Raw genomic sequence first — 19,553 nt, 5'->3', positions numbered from 1 at the left:
AATAAGTGTTCGAAATACTATGGATAGATATCAACGAAAGATTGGATGTTTCATTCAGATCCCCAATTTGGGGAGGGGACAACTGAAATACGTGGGCCCAGTGGACACGAAAGCTGGGATGTTTGCTGGTATAGACTTGCTTGCCAACATTGGTAAAAACGATGGGTCATTTATGGGAAGGAAGTATTTTGAAACAGAGTATCCTCAAAGTGGATTGTTCATCCAGTTGCAAAAGGTCTCATCGCTGATTGAGAAGGCATCAATATCGCAAACTTCGAGAAGAGCGACGATGGAACCGCTATCAATACCTAAAAATAGATCTATCGCGAGACTCACAAACCAATTCTCTCCCATGGATGAGCCTAAATCCCCCACACCGATGAGGAGTTTTCGCATCACCAGTAGAAACAGTGGTAACGAGCAAGCGATGGATCAAGAGGCATCGGATCACCATCATCTACATCCGCAGGAATCTGTCCAAGACAATGAAGACGACAGAATGGACGTCGATTCCATTCTCTCATCCGAGAGGAAGTCCAACTACAACGCTGGGAAAGACTGGAAAATGAACAATAATCACATGAATGACCATACTAGCAACGAAGTTTCTATAGAATTACGAGAGGCTCAATTGACAGTCGAAAAGTTACAAAGAAAGCAACTCCACTATAAAAGGCTACTAGATGACCAAAGAATGGTCCTTGAAGAAGTGCAGCCGACATTTGATAGATACGAAGCCACAATACAAGAAAGAGAGAAAGAGATCGACCATCTCAAGCAGCAACTGGAACTCGAGCGTAGACAACAAGCTAAACAAAAGCAGTTTTTCGATTCTGAGAACGAACAGCTGCTTGCTGTCGTGAGCCAATTGCATGAAGAGATCAAAGAAAACGAGGAAAGAAATCTTTCTCACAATCAACCTACCGGTACTGTCGAAGATGTCGAACTCCTGAAAGCACAAGTCGAACAACTACGCAATATAGAAGACCAATTCGAGTTATACAAGACAAAGTGGGCCAAAGAACGCGAACAATTGAAGATGCATAACGATTCCTTGAGTAAAGAATATCAAAACCTGAGCAAGGAACTATTTTCCACAGAATCACACAACTCTTCAGCAGAGGAAGTGGCTGCCTTGACAAAAAAACTTGAAGAGGCTAACGAGAGGATCAAGCAGTTGGAACGGGTTCAAGCACAACCAGCCGTGGAATCGTTGCCCGTTTTCAACCCCCCTGCACCAGTGGATTCCACAGCAGGAAGACAACAGTGGTGTGAGCATTGCGATGCGATGGGTCACATTACAGCTGAATGTCCCCACCACGATCCTGACAGCCAGCAGTTCTTCTAAGCGGTCAAACTGACTCTAATAGTGACTCCGGTAAATTAGTTAATTAATTGCTAAACCCATGCACAGTGACTCATGCTTTCTATCAGTCATTCGATACAGAGGTAAGAAAAGCGAACTACTAAGAACAGTGGTACATGGTGTATATAATAGATAAGGAACATGTATTCACTTTTAATGTGAGTTGTCTATAAGAAGAATAGTATACCACAAGCGTGCTGTGTAACGATAATAATATAACAATTTACAAGATTTTTTTTTGAATAATGGTGTTGCCGATTCTACCGTTAATTGATGATCTGGCCTCATGGAATAGTAAGAAAGAATATGTTTCCCTAGTCGGTCAGGTGCTCTTGGATGGCTCAAGTTTGAGCAATGAAGAAATTCTCCAGTTTACTAAAAAGGAAGAAGTTCCGTTGGTGGCTTTATCCCTGCCAAGTGGAAAGTTCAGTGATGATGAAATCATTGGCTTTTTAAACAATGGAATATCTTCTCTTTTCATTGGTATGCAAGACGCGAAAACAGTCGACCACTTGGTTGGTGAATTGAATGTGCCAAAGGATCGAGTTGTTGTGGAGGAGAACGGTGTTTTCTCTAACCAATTCATAGTGAAGCAAAAATTCTCGCAAGATAAAATTGTGTCTATAAGGAAGTTGAGCAAGAATTTGTTAGCCAGTGAAGTAGTTGCTGAAGTGCGTACAGATCGTCCTGATGGGCTTTTTACCACACTGGTTGTCGATCAATATGAGCGTTGTTTAGGGTTAGTATACTCATCCAAGGAATCTATAGCAAAGGCCATTGATCTGGGTCGTGGTGTGTATTATTCTCGGTCTAGAAATGAAATTTGGGTCAAAGGTGAAACTTCTGGCAATGGTCAAAAGCTTTTGCAAATCTCTACTGATTGTGATTCTGACGCTTTGAAATTTATCGTCGAGCAAGAGAACGTTGGATTTTGCCACTTGGAGACCATGTCTTGCTTTGGAGAATTCAAACATGGTTTGGTGGGCCTAGAATCTTTACTAAAGCAAAGATTGCAAGATGCTCCAGAAGGTTCATACAGCAGAAGGTTATTCAACGATCCCGCATTGCTGGACGCCAAGATCAAAGAAGAGGCGGAAGAACTGACTGAGGCAAAGGGCAAACAAGAAATTTCTTGGGAGGCTGCTGACTTGTTCTACTTCGCGTTGGCCAAATTGGTGACCAACAATGTTTCTTTGAAGGACGTCGAGAATAACCTTAATATGAAACACTTGAAGATTACAAGAAGAAAGGGTGATGCTAAACCAAAGTTTGTGGAAGAAGCAAAATCTGAAGAGGAAAAGGCATCTGGACCAATTCACTTGCATGTGGTAGAAGCATCTGACAAAGCTGGCGTTGAGAGGGCCTTAAGCAGACCAATTCAAAAAACCTCGGAAATTATGCATCTAGTCAACCCAATCATTGAAAACGTTAGAGATAAAGGTGACTCTGCTCTTTTGGAGTACACAGAAAAGTTCGATGGTGTCAAATTGTCCACTCCCGTTCTTAATGCTCCATTCCCTGAAGAATATTTTGAAGGTTTAACTGACGAAATGAAAGAAGCTTTGGATCTATCCATTGAAAACGTCCGCAAGTTCCACGCTGCTCAATTGCCTACAGAAACTCTTGAAGTGGAAACACAACCTGGTGTTTTGTGTTCAAGATTTCCCCGTCCAATTGAAAAAGTTGGTCTGTACATCCCTGGTGGTACTGCTATTTTACCAAGTACTGCACTAATGCTTGGTGTCCCAGCTCAAGTTGCTCAATGTAAGGAAATTGTATTCGCATCTCCGCCAAGAAAATCTGATGGTAAAGTTTCACCTGAAGTTGTTTACGTCGCAGAAAAAGTTGGTGCTTCAAAAATTGTTCTAGCTGGTGGTGCTCAAGCTGTTGCTTCCATGGCTTACGGTACTGAGACCATTCCTAAAGTCGATAAGATTTTGGGTCCAGGGAATCAATTCGTCACTGCTGCTAAGATGTACGTGCAGAATGACACTCAAGCTCTTTGTTCCATCGATATGCCAGCCGGCCCAAGTGAAGTCTTGGTTATTGCTGATGAAGACGCTGACGTAGATTTTGTTGCCAGTGATTTACTGTCACAAGCTGAACATGGTATTGACTCCCAAGTCATCCTTGTTGGTGTTAAACTGAGCGAAAAGAAAATTCAAGAAATTCAAGATGCCGTCCACAACCAAGCTTTACAATTGCCACGTGTGGATATCGTTCGTAAATGTATTTCCCACAGTACAATAGTTCTTTGTGAAGGCTATGAAGAAGCGCTAGATATGTCCAACCAGTATGCACCAGAACATTTGATTCTACAGATTGCCAACGCCAACGACTACGTTAAATTGGTTGATAACGCAGGGTCTGTCTTTGTCGGTGCCTACACCCCAGAATCGTGTGGTGATTATTCAAGTGGTACCAACCATACTCTACCAACCTATGGTTATGCTAGGCAATACAGTGGTGCGAACACTGCGACTTTTCAAAAGTTCATTACTGCTCAGAATATTACCCCTGAAGGTTTAGAAAACATCGGTAGAGCTGTCATGTGTGTCGCCAAGAAAGAAGGCTTGGATGGTCACAGGAACGCTGTGAAAATCAGAATGAGTAAGCTTGGGTTGATCCCAAAGGATTTCCAGTAGGTTATTTCAAACCTGGAAATTTTAAACGTTTTAACGAAAAAAAGAAAAAATCAAAATATAGTCTGGTAAATAGAGATACACTATGTAATGAATGATAATGTGAAAGTCATAATTCTGGGGTTTTATAACAAGCAATAGTAAATGACACTAGTTGATCTTTTGGAAGCTAATACAGTCAAATAATCACTACAAACGAGGAGAGTAAGCTGGAAAATTTTTCACTTTATGGTCATTTCAAGAAGAAGGTAGGTAAGAACAGAACATTTTAAATGATGATAAAGCGAAAGAAAATCAGAGTATATACTTTAGGTGGCAGATAACAGAGGTTAGACACAAGATTTCACGATGGGTATTAAAGACATCAGCGCCATGAAAAATGGGTTCATAGTGGTGCCGTTCAAATTGCCGGATCACAGTGCACTACCTAGGAGTAAGGAAGCCTCGTTACATTTCATGTTCGCTAAGAAACACCAGAGTTCGAACGTCAACGAATCCAATTGTTTATTTTTAGTCAATCTTCCATTATTATCTAACATAGAGCATATGAAAAAATTTGTTGGACAGCTTTGTGGGAAATATGATACAGTATCCCATGTAGAGGAATTACTATATAACGATGAGTTTGGACTACATGAAGTGGACTTATCAGCGTTGACTTCCGATCTAATGTCCTCCACTGATATTAACGAGAAGAGATATACACCAAGAAATACAGCTCTATTAAAATTTGTTGATGATGCAAGCATAAATAATTGCTGGAATGCTCTAAGGAAGTACTCGACTTTGCATTCCAAGCACTCAAACGAATTATTTGAATGGACATATACCACTCCATCATTCACAACATTTATCAATTTCTACAAACCTTTAGACATTGATTATTTGAAAGAAGATATTCACACACATATGGCGATTTTTGAACAGCGCGAAGCTCAAGCGCAAGAAGACATTCAAAGCTCAATAGTAGATGAGGATGGTTTTACCTTAGTTGTGGGAAAGAACACTAAGTCATTAAATTCCATAAGAAAGAAGATTTTAAACAAAAATCCATTATCCAAACATGAAAATAAGGTCAAACCAGTTTCCAATATAGATAAAAAGGCAAAGAAAGATTTCTATAGATTCCAAGTCAGAGAACGTAAGAAGCAAGAGATCAATGAGTTGTTAGGTAAATTCAAGGAAGATCAAGAAAGGATCAAGATAATGAAAGCGAAGAGAAAATTCAATCCATACACCTAAACCACCATTCCCGTCATCATATTCAACATATCTTATATATCTATGATAAATAATATAATATAATATAGTATAGTATAAATTTAAAGGCATTAGTTTTTTTCTTCCTTGATATATTTTTGCCGGGCGTATGTTACTTCCACAAGAAATCACTAGAGTATGTATGACCGCTATACATCAGAGTCTTCCACCAGGGGTAATATTGTCACTTCCGTTTGTCATTGCTACTTCTTCAAAATCCCCTCTTCTTCTTAACATAATGGCTGGATGCAAGCCCTGTTGCTTTAAGTTCTTGAATATGATTACAGGCTTTTCGTTCAATTCCAACAGCCTCTCTTGATCCCCATAGCAAATAACCAAAACATATTGCCTCCAATCCTGATCGGCCAGATTATGTCTCTTCATTGCATTCTTCAAGATTCTTTCGCATGAGTCCTCTTTAGACGCACGCAACTGCTTTAATGCCTCGTTAGGTGACGGTCCCGGTGTATTTGCTGTTGAGGTTGAAGATGGATGAGTTTGGTTTGTCGATATTTGTGGTACTTTGTTCTTGCTATCCTTGAGCAAAGATTTTGAACGAGAGAGACTAGGCTGCCTAAATACCGTCACCGGTGATTCTCTTCTCGACGGCGATTGTCGGTGATGCACTGTATCGAAATAGTCTGTTTGTGGAAGAGTCACACCGTCGTTTGTAGGTATGATTGTGTTGTTGGACGAAGGCGCTGTATTGGAAGGCCCATGCGTATTGATGGGCGAAGAGTTCGAGCTAGTTTTCATTATCTCCAAGACGTCCATCCTCAACCTCGTGTACTGCGATTGAAATTCTTGCAATTTAGCAGATGTAGTGGTGTACAAGTTTCTCAACACCGTTACCATATCCTCTTGAGTCTTCTCGTCCTTCCACTCTAATTTAGTGACCCTTAGCTTATTGATCAGTATTTTGAATTTTATAGCCTTATTCAGATTCCCTTCACACAATTCTTGGCAATCCTCTAAGGACAATTCCGGCAAAAGGTCCCCTACAATATCATTTTCTCGTAGTTTCTGGCATAATTGATCGGTTTCTTCCACCTCCAGCGTGGATATACACCAAGTGATTACATCATTAACAGACCACTGGAAAAAGTCTTCATTATTTATTAATATCGTGCCATTAACGTCCAGCTCCGGTGAAATATCATTCATACCCTCATTGTTGACTTGTTTCTCGTCCTCCATCTGGTTCGCTTTGTCCGATAGTGTTGCGTCTTTCTTTTGTAGTCCTTTGACCTAGTTTCTTTGTTATAATTAGCGATAGTATTTTTCAGTTTCACCTATTGGGAAATATGTCGCCGATGATAGTTTAAATAAGGGAGAGAGGAAGCAAGACCAAAAAAATGAATAAGCTCAGCAAGCTCTACGTGTTTACGCAACGCAGGACTTTCACAGGCAGAGGACCTATTGCAGTAACACGATATTGGAGTACGAGCAAGAAAATGAGCGGCGAATCAAACGACATAAAATGGAACGATGCACTGACGCCATTGCAGCTGATGGTGCTCAGAGATAAGGCTACTGAAAGACCCAACACAGGTGCGTATTTACACTCTAAGGAACCTGGTGTCTATCATTGTGCTAACTGTGACACACCACTGTATTCTAGTAATGCTAAATTCGATGCTCGTTGTGGCTGGCCCGCATTTTATGAAGAGATATCCCCTGGAGCAATCACTTACCACCGTGACAATTCTTTGATGCCTGCAAGGGTAGAGATATGTTGTGCAAGGTGTGGTGGTCATCTTGGACATGTGTTCGAAGGCGAAGGTTGGAAGCAGTTGCTGAACTTACCCAAGGATACTAGACACTGTGTGAACAGCGCTTCGTTAAACTTGAAAAAGGATTAGGAGTTCCATGTAGCTATACATATATATATATAAATATGTGTATATATAGAAGGGCGCACAGTAGTTTAAATTTTGTTATGATCCCCGAATGGGTTAGAGATCGTGGACGGTTGGTAGGAAGAGAGGCTTTCCTCCTCCGAAGACTCGCTGTCGATATACCTACTGTTATCTTGCTCGTTTTCATCGTAGGTATCGTCGTTGTACGAGTCATGATCGTTGTCGTCACTAGCATCGTCCTGAGCGCTTCTGTCGTCATATGCAGTCAACGCCGCCACCAGCTCATCATTAGCATGAATCAAGCTACCCAAATATTCGCCCTCCGTGACCAATTGAAGATATCTAAGAACTTTCCTCCTGATGGCCCTTGTCTGGATGAACTTGGACGTGGCCTCCTCATCATCTGTGGAGTACTTTCCTCTGGGCAATCCGATCAACGAGTTCTGTAACGACACAGCAGACGCGAGAGCATCGCTGATGATGAGCCGGATCTTAGGTGCCTCCTTGTTCAAGTTGATCTGCGGAATCCTATACAATCTATCGGCACTGGTCAACGAGTTGGACTGGTACAAAGTGTCATCTGCACTGTCATCCATAAAGTTAGAGCGCCCACCACTACGACGAGACCGACTGCTCTTCGAGTACTTTTGCTTGACCAGTCCACCCATTTGATAAAGACCAGCGTAGGCCCTTGCGCTCTCCAGCCCGTTCTGTCTAATATAGTTTACCCACGAGATAACATACGCCGCACATTTCTTGATTATTCGAGGCTCGTACTTCTCGCCCGAACCGTTGCTCTCAGAGTTTGTGGCCATCCCTTTCAACCTCTGCAGCAGCTTCTCATCATTGTACATGACAGTAAATTTCACACCCTGCGAAATAAACAGATCCAAAAGGTCCAGCGTCCTAGACTGTTGTAACCTGTTTCCATACTTTATTTTCTTCCTGAGTGCTCGTGCAGCCTCCTCTTGATTGACTGTGTAGTTGTAGTCGTTGTGGTCTGCCTTGATAAGCTGAATCAAGGGTCCCAGCTCCACTTCCAGCGTGTACTCCCTTGAAGAGACAATTCGGAAGATTGTCTCTGTGATCGCTGTATGTGGATGGTCCGAAAGAAATCCCATGTCGTCTGTTATGCCTGCCTGCAACTCTTTATCGCTCCCTCACTATCATAATTCCTACACTCTAAGGAAGATTATATATAACCTAATATAAACAGTATAAAAGCACTATGAAGTTAATCATCTTACACGAACATGTTAAACAGTTTCAAGGCCATCATCCAGAGGTATGCTTTATCAGCTATCGTAAATGCAAATCAGTGCACAAAATGAACGTACTTGTAGTGAACAGCCGCCGCAATAGTATCTGCACCCTGCGGAACTTGTTTCCTTGTTTGCTACTGTTTCCCTGCGCCTCGGGAACCTCCTTATATTACATGATAACAGATTCACGTGATGGGGAAATTTTGCGCTGGAAGAAGTAGTATATAAAGAGTAAATGAAAAGTTTATATAAGATAGTTGTTGGAAAAAGGAGTTAACGTGATATACGAAGGATTGCACACATAAACACACACACGCATACCAACTTACAAAGAAAAGAAAAATGGTATCTCAAGAAACTATCAAACACGTCAAGGAACTCATTGCAGACAATGAAATCTTTGTTGCGTCGAAAACGTACTGTCCATACTGCCACGCAGCGTTGAACACGCTTTTTGAGAAATTGAAAGTTCCCAGGTCCAAAGTGTTGGTCTTGCAATTGAACGAGATGAAGGATGGTGCAGAAATTCAGGCAGCGCTGTGTGAGATTAATGGCCAGAGAACCGTGCCAAACATCTATATTAATGGTAAGCACATTGGGGGTAACGACGACTTACAAGAGTTGAGAGAGACTGGTGAGTTGGAAGAATTGTTGGAACCTATCCTTGCAAACTAGAGGTAGACGGGGTACTCTTCTTGTATAAGTGTATGAATATGTAGATATATATATATATATATATATATATGTACGTGTACATATACATAAGTACACGCATGCGTATGTATTAACAGGAAAAATGATCAATGAATATATCTAGCATGGCGGGAGTGTGCTCGTGAAGGCACCTTTACCACTTCCAAAATACGTCAGCCCACCGAATTCCGTTTGGCAGACTCTTTCCTTCCTGGTGCTCTTGACTCCCTTTCGGTAGACCCGACTTTTGACTGCCTCCTCGATGGAGATGGCGTATGACATGGGCACCACTTTGGGCTCCCGCACATCTCTTTCGCTCCAAATTTCCACTTGGCTCATTACCTTAAGGACATCGTCCATGCCACCTATTTTCCTGAAATTGATATCGGAAAAGTTCATGAATAGATGCAGGGTGTAGTACGCATCATTGCCTGCATTGTGCAGAAACGCATGCGGTATTTCGAACAGCCGGAGGATCTTGCCCAAACTACTCCCCTTTCCGCCATACGATTTGCGGTAAAACTGCTCAGTGTCCAAGATAAACACGTCTAAATCTCCAGGGTCGTCTGCCAAGAGCAGGGTGTAGTCCAGATTCCCTTCGTACCCTCTGCCGGGGAATTTGACGCCAATAGTTTCCAGCCACTTGAGATCTCCACTCACGTGGTGCCCAACAAAGGCTCTTGACCACGTTTTATCCTCTTCGGTCACCGGGACCAAGTAGTAATTGATCAGCGATTGGATGAACTGCACACACTCCTTCAGGCTCAAAACATAGCTTTCTCCCAGTAAATAGCAATTCTTGTAATCACAGACCCACTTTTGGTTTCTAAGTTCTAAAGACTCCTCGATGATTAAGTGGTAATTTTTTGTAATTGGAACCATTGAAGGCGCCATGTTCTCTCTGGGGTCATAAATGGAGATTCCAATTTCCGTGATTACGCTTTGGTTTGTCTCGAAGGCCTCTATATCAAGACAAAAACATATCGCCCTCTGGGAGGCCATCAGCCTGATGCATTTTTCCAAGTACGCAAATTCATTTGAACTGGAATGTGCTTCCACCATGGGCCAGAACGTCTTCCTGATGTTGTTTCTCTCATCCGCGAGTAGCTTTTGTTCTGTCTCCAAAAGCTTGATAGTACCATCCATTCCCGACATTTTCTTCTGGACCGCCTCGAACCAAGTGATGTCCTTCATTCCTCTAGGCTGTGGACAGATACCGTTGGCCCGGTCCTCTTTGGTCAATGACAACAGTGGCTGTGACCTTCTAGACCTGGGTGGGACAATCTTGTCGCATATCCTTTTCAATAACCGACGCTCTGCTACTAGCTTTTCAAGTTTTGCATTCACATCGCCATGTACTGCATACCATTCATCTTCAACTTGTGCTACTTTGGCCTCCAATCTTCTCCTGGACTCATTGTAAGAGGCATCAAACTTTTCTCTCATCTCTACTATATACATATCAATCATGGGCTTTCTTAGTAGATCTAATTCCTTCGAGAACGCGGTTTTCCTTAACCGCACGTAGTAATCCACCTCGTCCAGCCAGTTGCACTCAGAACGGTCCCAGGGCGTATTCAACTGGTTCCTGGCCGCCAGAAACGCATCCACACAGCTCGTAATCTTGCCGCTTCCCATTCGGTCCTTTACTAATCCCCTGACGGGAAGCGTTCCCCTACCCAGTTGCGTTGCCAAAGCACCGTTATTGCCGCTTCTGGAACGATAACGGTGGCCTGCACCGTTATTATTCCTCTTCTCCCAATGCACGCTACTATCGCTGCTGTTGTTACTGTTATCACTCACCATTTTTTCGATCTTGCATGTGGACCTGGGTTCTCGAGCAAAACACAACGTCCCATTGTCAACCCTCCTCCACACCCTTCTTATATGTTGTCTTGTTAGGTCTCAAGATACAGGCGGATAATACGGATTTTGAGGGATGCTCATCGCAAATTTTTCAGAAACGGTGCACGGATGGACCCACGCAATGAAAAAAATTTTCACTTCTGGTAAAGGACAAGAACAAAGAGAGAAAAGTACAAGTGTACACCTTTCCTCATCTCTTTTTCGGTTTTATGAAGAGTTTTCTAAGATGCTAGGTCGCTAATAGAACATCAGGATTACTTTGGACCTGCTTACGTGTTTCCTTTCCTTCTCCACTTCCCTTCCCACGATGTCTGCTGAAACCGCCGCCGCCAATACTGCTACTACTCCAGTCCCAGAAATTCAAGAACAGGAGGGTTCCAAGAGCAAGCAAGTTAACTTGACGCCGGCACCTTTGCCTACATCTTCACCATGGAAACTTGCTCCATCTGAAGTTCCTGTTTCCACCATTTCCATAGAAGACTTGGATGCCACAAGAAAGAAGAAGAACAGAACACCCACTCCAAAATCGTCCACTGCTACGAAGTGGGTTCCCATCAAGGCGTCCATTACTGTCTCTGGCACTAAGAGATCTGGTTCTAAGAACGGTGGAAGCAATGGCAACAACAACAAGAGCAAGAACAACAAGACTGCAGCATCATCAACATCTAGTAACGCTAACAGGAAAAAGAAGCATCACCAACATAATGCTAAGAAGCAACAGCAGCAGCAATTGAAAAAGGAGGGCTATGAACCAACAGGTGAGGAAGATTTAAAGGACACCACTTCTCAAGAAAATGGTCAATCTACACAACAGCAACCACCATCTCACCACCGCAATCATCACCATAGCAGTAATGGTCCTCAAAGAAGAAAGTTTCATAACAGTAACAACGCCGGTATGCCTCAGAATCAAGGATTCCAACCACAGTTTAAGCCTTACCAAGGACGTAACCCTCGTCCTAATCACAACAATCGCTTAAAATACCACAGCCACATCCATCACAACCACCACCCTCAACAACCTATGGTCAAAGTACAACAACAGTTCTACCCAGTTCAACCAGTGTTGATGGCCATTAACAACATTGCTAGACAAATCGAGTACTACTTTAGTGAAGAAAACTTGACCGTCGACAACTACTTGAGATCCAAATTATCCCAAGATGGGTTTGCTCCATTATCTTTGATCTCCAAGTTTTATAGGGTTGTCAACATGTCCTTTGGTGGTGACGAAAACTTGATCTTAGCTGCATTGAGAGAAATTGTTGCTAACGAAAACGCTACCGTCAATGTTTCAGAAGGTTCTTGGGTCAACAAGGAAACCGAGAACGTTGCTAGTGAAGTCAAAGAAGCATCTCTGTTAGACAAGTACTTCATCCGTTCCAAGAGCTGGTCAAATTGGTTACCAGAGACTTTTGAAACTGAAGTAGACATTGAAAAGGAACTCACCGGCAATGCACTGGACCAATTCATTATATCTTTGCCGCCAGCCCCTCAAGAAGAAGCGGAACCATCAATTGGATCCACTACTCAAGAACAAGAAATTAAAGAAGACTCAGCAGTGACCGCAGTTGGTGAATCTGAATCCTCCTAATGAAAGCTCTTCACACATGCAAAATAAAAATGGATTAGTTCATTGCATTTTATAAAAAAACCATAAAAAACCTAAAACCCTATAAACTGAAAAATTAGAAGCTAATCATTCCCCCCAGCAAAGCTGTTTTTTTTTTTGTTTTTTGCCCATTTTTTCAATGTTTCATCAGTTTAATACAAAAGAGAAAAGGGAAATAATAACTTTGAACAGTCTTCATGTTTTGAATTCATTGTACATTATCATCATAAACAATAAGATACAAATATTTATGGTTTTTTTTTTTTTTTTTTTTTTTTTTAAGATATTAAATATTAGCCTCTTCTCACTACATTTTTTCTTTGTTCAAGTGGCTATCATCATGAGATATGAAATTTTTTCTTCTTGCGCAATCTTTTAACCTGTCTGCTTTTTTTATTAATTTTTCTTTACTCTTTTAATGATTGGGAGGAAGCTATGAAAAATACCTATTTGACTATAAATAATCCATCATATGTAAAAAGTTTATGTATAACTTTTTTTTTACTTTTGTGTTGTTTCATCCTCTCTTTTTGCTATCAAGAACATGATTCTAGCTTGATACATTTATAATTCAACGTGTCTTGAAGTATTAATGACGGCTTTGATAGCGCCGCTCAACAGTTTTGGAAAACAGTTAAAACTAATTCCTAAAAAGGGTATTTTCCTAAACGAAAATACCTCACCTTTTGAAAGATGTGCAGTGTAAATAAAAGGAAAGGTATCAAACTGTACCTATATTAAGCAAGGTTAGTGCTCTTTTAATCAAGCGTTTTCTCATAACATCTTCCACAGTAGATATGAGCTATGGAACAATAAATGATATGAATGAGTCGGTAACGAACTATCGAATAAAAAAAGCCCAAAACAACATCAAGGGGTGGTACGCCTATTCGTTTTCTAGTGAACCATTCGTGGTTTCCGCTGTTTCTACGTATATTCCTTTATTATTGCAGCAATTTGCTAGTATAAATGGGGTAAAAGTGCACGATCATTCTATACCTTGTCTGTCAGAAATGGGAGGTGGTTCAGATAAGTGCGTCCTTGGTTTATTCAACAATCGGATCTACGTAGATACTTCAAGTTTTGCACTATATGTTTTCTCCCTTAGTGTGTTATTTCAAACTATTATAGTAATTTCTGTTTCTGGGATAGTAGATCTTTGGGGAAGTGTTAAGTTTAAAGGCAGAGTTCTGGTTTGGTTTAGTGTTGTGGGCGCATTGTCTACTGTTGCGATCTCAAAATTGAATGATACTCAAATATATTCTCTAGCTGGACTTTATATAGTGGCTAACGGTTGTTTTGGCGTCATCAACGTGGTTGGAAATTCTCTATTACCCATTTTTATCAAGGATTCATTGAAATGTCAAAGTCAAGGAGCCTATGAACCTGATCAAGTAGACTCTCTGACCACTGTAATTAGTGGTAGGGGTGCGTCTTTAGGTTATTCAAGTGCACTGATTGTTCAGATTGTATCCATGTTCCTGGTTGCATCAAAAAAAGGCAGTAAACAAGATGTTCAAGTGGCTGTTCTTTTCGTGGGTGTATGGTGGTTGGTATGGCAACTACCCATGATTTGGTTGATTGATGATGTGACGATACCTGTAAGGGCATATGATTCTACAACAACATCCACCCATAGTCCGTATCCCGACGAACAAGAGACTAACGGGCAACTAAACTGGAAGGCGCATCTTTCTTATGGTTGGCTATCTCTTTTCGAATCGTTCAAGCATGCCAGGCTATTGAAAGATGTGATGATTTTCCTTATTGCATGGTTTATCATCAGTGATTCCATAACCACGATAAACTCTACAGCAGTTTTATTTTCCAAGACAGAGTTGCACATGAGCACCCTCGATCTAATTATGATTAGTATTTTGACCGTTGTGAATGCCATGCTGGGTGCATTTCTAATCCCACAGTTTCTTGCTACGAAATTCCGGTGGACTTCCAGTCAAACTTTGATGTATATTATCATATGGGCAAGCTTCATACCATTCTATGGTATCCTTGGGTTTTTTTTTGATGCGTTCGGTTTGAAACATAAATTTGAAATGTTTTTATTAGCCATTTGGTACGGACTATCATTAGGTGGATTATCGGCAGTATCAAGATCAGTTTTCAGTTTAATCGTACCTCCAGGGAAAGAATCTACATTTTTCAGTATGTTCAGCATCACAGATAAAGGGTCGTCCATTCTGGGACCTTTTCTTGTTGGACTGCTTACTGATAAGACGCACAATATTCGCTACTCGTTTTATTTCTTCTTTTTTCTTTTAATGTTAGCGTTGCCTGTATTGAACTGTTTGGATGTGAAGAGAGGTAGGCGAGAAGCTGAAGAGTTGAGCCAAGTGTTACCTGAAAATGAAAGAAGGTTGGACTAAAATATCCTTCTCTTTACGCAAAATTTAAGTATGCATATGTATATATATATATGTATATATATGTATATATATGTATAGGCCATTAATTTCTTGAAATTTTCCAGATTTTTATCTTGCCGTCATCACCACCAGAAACAAACATTTCTTTATCTACAGGGTTTGATGCTACTACGTTACAATTTTTTCCCATGGGTTTCGTAGAGGTACTCATTATTGTGGAATGACCGGATAAAACAGAAATTAGGTTACCTCTAATTCTATCCCAAATGTAAATTTTACCATCTTCTGATCCGCTCATGACAAGCTTATTACCGTAGGCGAAACAAGATCTGATGATGAAATGCTGTTGCTTTTGGCCGAAATACTTTTGTATGAGAATATTTTCCTTATAGTCCCACATTTGCAGTTCGTTATCTTGCAAACTAACTAATACCAAATGTTGAGATTCGGATGTTTGTTGCTTGTTGCTGCCTTGATGCGCACTACTTAGCGGTAGTGAAATACAAGTCATGTTTTTGCCAACGTCTAGCCTTGCAACTCTTGGAATTAGGAAGTTTTTTAGATCGATTGTTTGCTTAGACAGCTCTTCCTTGGATGGGAACCCACTGAAGTCATAGACATCTATAACACCTTGGTGAGTCATCAGAAGCACGTATTTGTCGTCAGAGCTGATTTTCACATCGTGCACTCGTGGGAAAGTTTCATCATCTTCTACATATTGCCAATTTCCATCGCCGTTTGTCCTAGGTGAATACAGCACTTTTGCTGGGTCTATTAATTTTCGTCCAGAGATGTTTTCATCGTGGCCCAGAGCGATACAGGTCCTTCCTTTTAGGCTGAAAAGTGACTCCTTTGTGGTGAGGGAGTGAACAATAGCTTCTCTGTCAGGCGATCCAACCACCATCCAGTCTGTATGCTGCGCGGTGTGGAAGGCATCACAGCACCATACCCTCGATTGGTTAGAACTCGTATTAGCCGGTCTTGAGGAAGACGACGCTGACGATTCTGTGTCCTCTAAATATGGAGTGGTGTCCAGTTTGAATGAGTCCATAGGCGAGAGCCTGGTGGAAGCATATGGTAAGAACGAGTCCGTGGCAGATGCGTCCGGCGGGGAGGTGGCATTCATGTCGTAAATAGTAACGTCTTCGCTGAAAGGGCAGGCGACCAGGTACTGGCTATTGGGAGAGAACATGAGATATAGTACAGATTGCGACAAACTCACACAGGTCTTGTGTATTTTAAAGTCTTGTTCCACGTCATAAACAGTAATGAAGTAGCCTCTCGAGGACTCGGAGGTCGCAGAAGCCAAATATTTGCCATTGGGAGAGAATGTTAAGAACCAAATCTCGTCTGTGGTGTCCTGGATGGTCTTCCATTCCTCGAAGGTCACCGTCAGGTCGTGTGAGAAGTTATCTTGCAACAGGTTGATGCGACGGGACGAAGGAGAGAAGGAGGCGTCGTCGTCTGGATCGATGATGTTGAAAATGTCCTGCGACTGCTGGTATTTGATGGCCTGTTTCAAGAGATGCAAGAGACGGCCCTTCGGAACGAGTTCGTTCGGATCGATGTACTTGGAGATGGCGTCGATCAGTTGGTCTCGCTCGAGGTTCAACTGCGCGGTGAGTTTTGGATTAGTCAAGCATGTGGACAGTTCTCTCAAAGTAGTTTCCGGATTGAAAATATTCTCCTCATTGAGAAATTGATCATTAGACACCAACAGGGAATCCCATATCTCGATGAAGTTTTTAAGGATTTTGCGTAGGTACAGGACTGGGAGCGCGGCAGGAGGGCCCGTGAGGGAAGAGACAACTGTTGATTTTGGATGGAAAAATTCGAGGAATATCTGTCTATTCACGAGGATCATGATCTCTACGTAGTTTCTAAGCGTGGCGATCTCCGCGTTTGAGCAAGTCGACGAATCCACGGAGCCCATAAGCTGTTGCAGATACTGCAATTGCAAGAGCATGTGATCAAAAAGCGAAGTGGTAGCGGACGTCGGTGTGGGCATGAGCAGTGTTTGAACCCACTCGGGCCTTAGCGAAGAGCTATGTGCAAGGGGCAGTGAACAAACAATGTGCCAATCGACCAGATGGAATTGGCCGGTCTTAATGAGTTTGAAGAAGGTCTGTATGTGGTTAGGCTCGTTCTGGTATCCGCCGCTCTCTAGGAGCAACTGCTCAGCGGTCGAATCGTAGCCCAGCTCTTTTAAAGAATGTATTAGCAGCTTCGTGAGCTGTTTCTTGTCAAAACAGCCGACGGAAGAGGACGAGCTGCTTTCCTCAGTGTCATTATTCAGCACGTACGCGATCTTGTTAGTGTGTGACATGGCGTCGGGCGATGTACTATGCCTCCTGGAATGTGGCATACCTGACTCGTAACTCATTATAGCACATAGCGCTTATAAAGGAACCTTGAAAACCACTCCCATTCATTGTTTCCCTGCTTTCCCTTAAATAACATACTCCCGTGTAAGATGATATTGTTCATTAGTGTAAGAAAAATAACGTACAGACTATATATATACATATATATATATACATATATATAGAGATAAAATCAACGCAAGAATTAGAATCATGCAACAAGCGCACACAAGGCAGCCCCTACACCGGAGCCATCCTTGGCAATCTTCAAATGGACCTTTCTCTCACCCTCGGCACCCAACGGTGACAAGGCCAACGCGTGCCTTAACATCGATCTGAAACCAGGATAGTACTCTACTACAGAGCCGTCACAACCAATCTCCACTTCACCGTGGTATCTCTTGTTCAAAGCGTTGGTCTTGATTAAAATCGCGGCAAGCGGCACGGCGGCTAAATACGCAGATCTTCTAGAGATCGCGCGCACCAGTTTTTGGATTTGCACACGCTCCGTAGGAGTAGTAGGTAGTCTGAGACTTTGCAATAATGACAACTCTGTTTCACGTAGACCTGTCGAGTCGTCGATTTCGATATGCGACAGCACTTCCGACGACAACTGGAACGGCGTCGTCAAGTGGCGAGGTAGTTGTTCCTTAGAGCGATACTGTTGCAAGAGCAGGCCTTGTGAGTGTAAGTCCACCAGAATATTACGTAACACTTCACCCAAGAACATTCCCGAAACACGCTTCTCGAACAAGTGGAATCCCGGGTTCGTTGACAACTTCTGGTCAATCACAACGTCGTACTTGGTAGTAGGCAAGTGCTTGAGCTCGTTATCGAAGGACCCCCACTCGACGTTGATAATCATATGCGTCTTACCCTCATTTATCAGCTTATCACGCAATTCCTGTGGCAACTTTGTAATGTTGTTAATCTCCTCCATATAGCATCCATTGGTACCGGTACCGAAAATACACCCGATTACCGGTTCCGAGATTTCCCCGGATGTCATCGAGTCCGTGTTATCCGACGTGTAGCAATGCGATAGGTATGTTCCGACGGTATCATTGGTCAATGCAACAACCTTGATCATAGGCATACCCTGGGCGCACAGCTGTTCCTGGTATAATTGCACCACGTCCTTTCCGACGGTGTCCGCAATGCGGAACCCTTTGGTCCAGCGGATTAGTGTCCCGGAGTTTAGAGATGTTTGGTCCACGGGGTACGAGAAAGTGAAACCCAACTTCATAGGCTTAGCATCTTTACCCTTGGCCAGTTCATCCGGGTGGTACTTCTTCATGAATGCGAGTGTACGACGTGCTAGGAACCCAAACAAGTCGTCCGATGTGACGCTTTCATCGTCCAACAAGTCATCCGGGATTTTCGATTTCATCTGCTCCATGGAGAAAGTATGATCTCCGTGCAAGTTAACGGAGCAGATACGGAAGTTGGTACCCCCAAGGTCAGCGGCTAGTAAAACACCGCGTTCGGTTCCGTTGGGCGACCCAGTGACAAACGCGGGGATCATGGGAAGACCCTTGTCGGAGGCTAATGTGTGACCTTCCTTTGGTGGGGTAAGACCTTTTTCCATTTGTTCGATGAAGTAAGCAGTTAATTCGTCTAGTTTTTCGGGCGTGACTTCGAACTCGTCGCAGATCTGGTCCACGGCTTGGATGACCGCTCTCTCGGTTGCTTTGTGTAAGTCGTCGAAGGACATGTTGTACTTATGGCGGTAGTGGTGGTGTTGTGGTTTACAGTAGTTGAATTAAGTATTGGGGGGGTTGGGGGCAAGTATTGGCGGCGGGCGAGTATTTATATGGGCGCGTTTTCATTAGTGGCCACCACTTGAGCGTGGTGTGACACACCACGCTGCGCTCAAGTGGTGCCCCCCACCCCTGAAAAAGGGGGGGACCGTCAGTCGGCACACCACTTATAATGCGGGGTGCAAGCGCCACGTCAATTTTTTTGTTTTCTCTTTTGTTCTCATTTATCATTTTCATCTTCATTACGTTTTTTTGTCTATTTCGGAGCGACAAAGCTTTCGAACACGTGTCCTAGATTTTTCTTCGATTGCACGTGGTTTCTTGTTACCCTGACGGGCGGCGCCTCTTTTTCTTTCTTCTTTTTTTTCCCTTTTTCCTATCATCCTCCTAGCCCAATTTGCCACCGTGTAGCCTTTTGTTGTATGCTGTGCTTTTACAACCACAACAAAATGAAAAGCCAATATATATATACGTACGTTCACTTAG

At 42.5% G+C, this 19,553-nt stretch overlaps 12 protein-coding genes across 12 annotated transcripts; 7 read left to right on the top strand and 5 right to left on the bottom strand.

The window, feature by feature from the left end:
* Positions 1-19: 19 nt before the first annotated feature.
* Positions 20-1,348, top strand: BIK1 (Bik1p; the record flags this gene model as incomplete). Its single annotated transcript, XM_056226019.1, has 1 exon — positions 20-1,348. One exon carries the CDS (start codon positions 20-22, stop codon positions 1,346-1,348), a length of 1,329 nt encoding a protein of 442 aa, XP_056080682.1.
* A 263-nt stretch (positions 1,349-1,611) lies between these two features.
* HIS4 (trifunctional histidinol dehydrogenase/phosphoribosyl-AMP cyclohydrolase/phosphoribosyl-ATP diphosphatase) lies at positions 1,612-4,011 on the top strand (the record flags this gene model as incomplete). Its single annotated transcript, XM_056226008.1, has 1 exon — positions 1,612-4,011. One exon carries the CDS (start codon positions 1,612-1,614, stop codon positions 4,009-4,011), a length of 2,400 nt encoding a protein of 799 aa, XP_056080681.1.
* Positions 4,012-4,356: 345 nt separating this feature from the next.
* Positions 4,357-5,250, top strand: RRP7 (Rrp7p; the record flags this gene model as incomplete). Its single annotated transcript, XM_056225997.1, has 1 exon — positions 4,357-5,250. The coding sequence occupies one exon, from the start codon at positions 4,357-4,359 to the stop codon at positions 5,248-5,250; it is 894 nt and encodes a 297-aa protein (XP_056080680.1).
* Positions 5,251-5,424: 174 nt separating this feature from the next.
* STE50 (Ste50p) lies at positions 5,425-6,465 on the bottom strand (the record flags this gene model as incomplete). Its single annotated transcript, XM_056225986.1, has 1 exon — positions 5,425-6,465. One exon carries the CDS (start codon positions 6,463-6,465, stop codon positions 5,425-5,427), a length of 1,041 nt encoding a protein of 346 aa, XP_056080679.1.
* Positions 6,466-6,623: 158 nt separating this feature from the next.
* Positions 6,624-7,130, top strand: MXR2 (peptide-methionine (R)-S-oxide reductase; the record flags this gene model as incomplete). Its single annotated transcript, XM_056225975.1, has 1 exon — positions 6,624-7,130. The coding sequence occupies one exon, from the start codon at positions 6,624-6,626 to the stop codon at positions 7,128-7,130; it is 507 nt and encodes a 168-aa protein (XP_056080678.1).
* A 65-nt stretch (positions 7,131-7,195) lies between these two features.
* Positions 7,196-8,248, bottom strand: LSB5 (Lsb5p; the record flags this gene model as incomplete). The annotated part of the gene is made up of 1 exon (XM_056225964.1): positions 7,196-8,248. The coding sequence occupies one exon, from the start codon at positions 8,246-8,248 to the stop codon at positions 7,196-7,198; it is 1,053 nt and encodes a 350-aa protein (XP_056080677.1).
* A 483-nt stretch (positions 8,249-8,731) lies between these two features.
* On the top strand, positions 8,732-9,064 carry GRX1 (dithiol glutaredoxin GRX1; the record flags this gene model as incomplete). Its single annotated transcript, XM_056225953.1, has 1 exon — positions 8,732-9,064. The coding sequence occupies one exon, from the start codon at positions 8,732-8,734 to the stop codon at positions 9,062-9,064; it is 333 nt and encodes a 110-aa protein (XP_056080676.1).
* A 138-nt stretch (positions 9,065-9,202) lies between these two features.
* GFD2 (Gfd2p) lies at positions 9,203-10,888 on the bottom strand (the record flags this gene model as incomplete). The annotated part of the gene is made up of 1 exon (XM_056225942.1): positions 9,203-10,888. One exon carries the CDS (start codon positions 10,886-10,888, stop codon positions 9,203-9,205), a length of 1,686 nt encoding a protein of 561 aa, XP_056080675.1.
* Positions 10,889-11,255: 367 nt separating this feature from the next.
* On the top strand, positions 11,256-12,542 carry SRO9 (Sro9p; the record flags this gene model as incomplete). Its single annotated transcript, XM_056225931.1, has 1 exon — positions 11,256-12,542. One exon carries the CDS (start codon positions 11,256-11,258, stop codon positions 12,540-12,542), a length of 1,287 nt encoding a protein of 428 aa, XP_056080674.1.
* Positions 12,543-13,357: 815 nt separating this feature from the next.
* On the top strand, positions 13,358-14,944 carry ATG22 (Atg22p; the record flags this gene model as incomplete). Its single annotated transcript, XM_056225920.1, has 1 exon — positions 13,358-14,944. The coding sequence occupies one exon, from the start codon at positions 13,358-13,360 to the stop codon at positions 14,942-14,944; it is 1,587 nt and encodes a 528-aa protein (XP_056080673.1).
* An 82-nt stretch (positions 14,945-15,026) lies between these two features.
* Positions 15,027-17,270, bottom strand: GID7 (glucose-induced degradation complex subunit GID7; the record flags this gene model as incomplete). Its single annotated transcript, XM_056225908.1, has 1 exon — positions 15,027-17,270. The coding sequence occupies one exon, from the start codon at positions 17,268-17,270 to the stop codon at positions 15,027-15,029; it is 2,244 nt and encodes a 747-aa protein (XP_056080672.1).
* Positions 17,271-17,518: 248 nt separating this feature from the next.
* GLK1 (glucokinase) lies at positions 17,519-19,021 on the bottom strand (the record flags this gene model as incomplete). Its single annotated transcript, XM_056225897.1, has 1 exon — positions 17,519-19,021. The coding sequence occupies one exon, from the start codon at positions 19,019-19,021 to the stop codon at positions 17,519-17,521; it is 1,503 nt and encodes a 500-aa protein (XP_056080671.1).
* Positions 19,022-19,553: the final 532 nt, after the last annotated feature.

This window comes from Saccharomyces mikatae (genome assembly GCF_947241705.1).
Source record: "Saccharomyces mikatae IFO 1815 strain IFO1815 genome assembly, chromosome: 3".
Taxonomy (NCBI): Eukaryota; Fungi; Ascomycota; class Saccharomycetes; order Saccharomycetales; family Saccharomycetaceae; genus Saccharomyces; species Saccharomyces mikatae.
The sequence above is the reverse complement of the archived record's forward strand: the minus strand, read 5'-3'. Positions and strand labels throughout refer to the sequence as shown.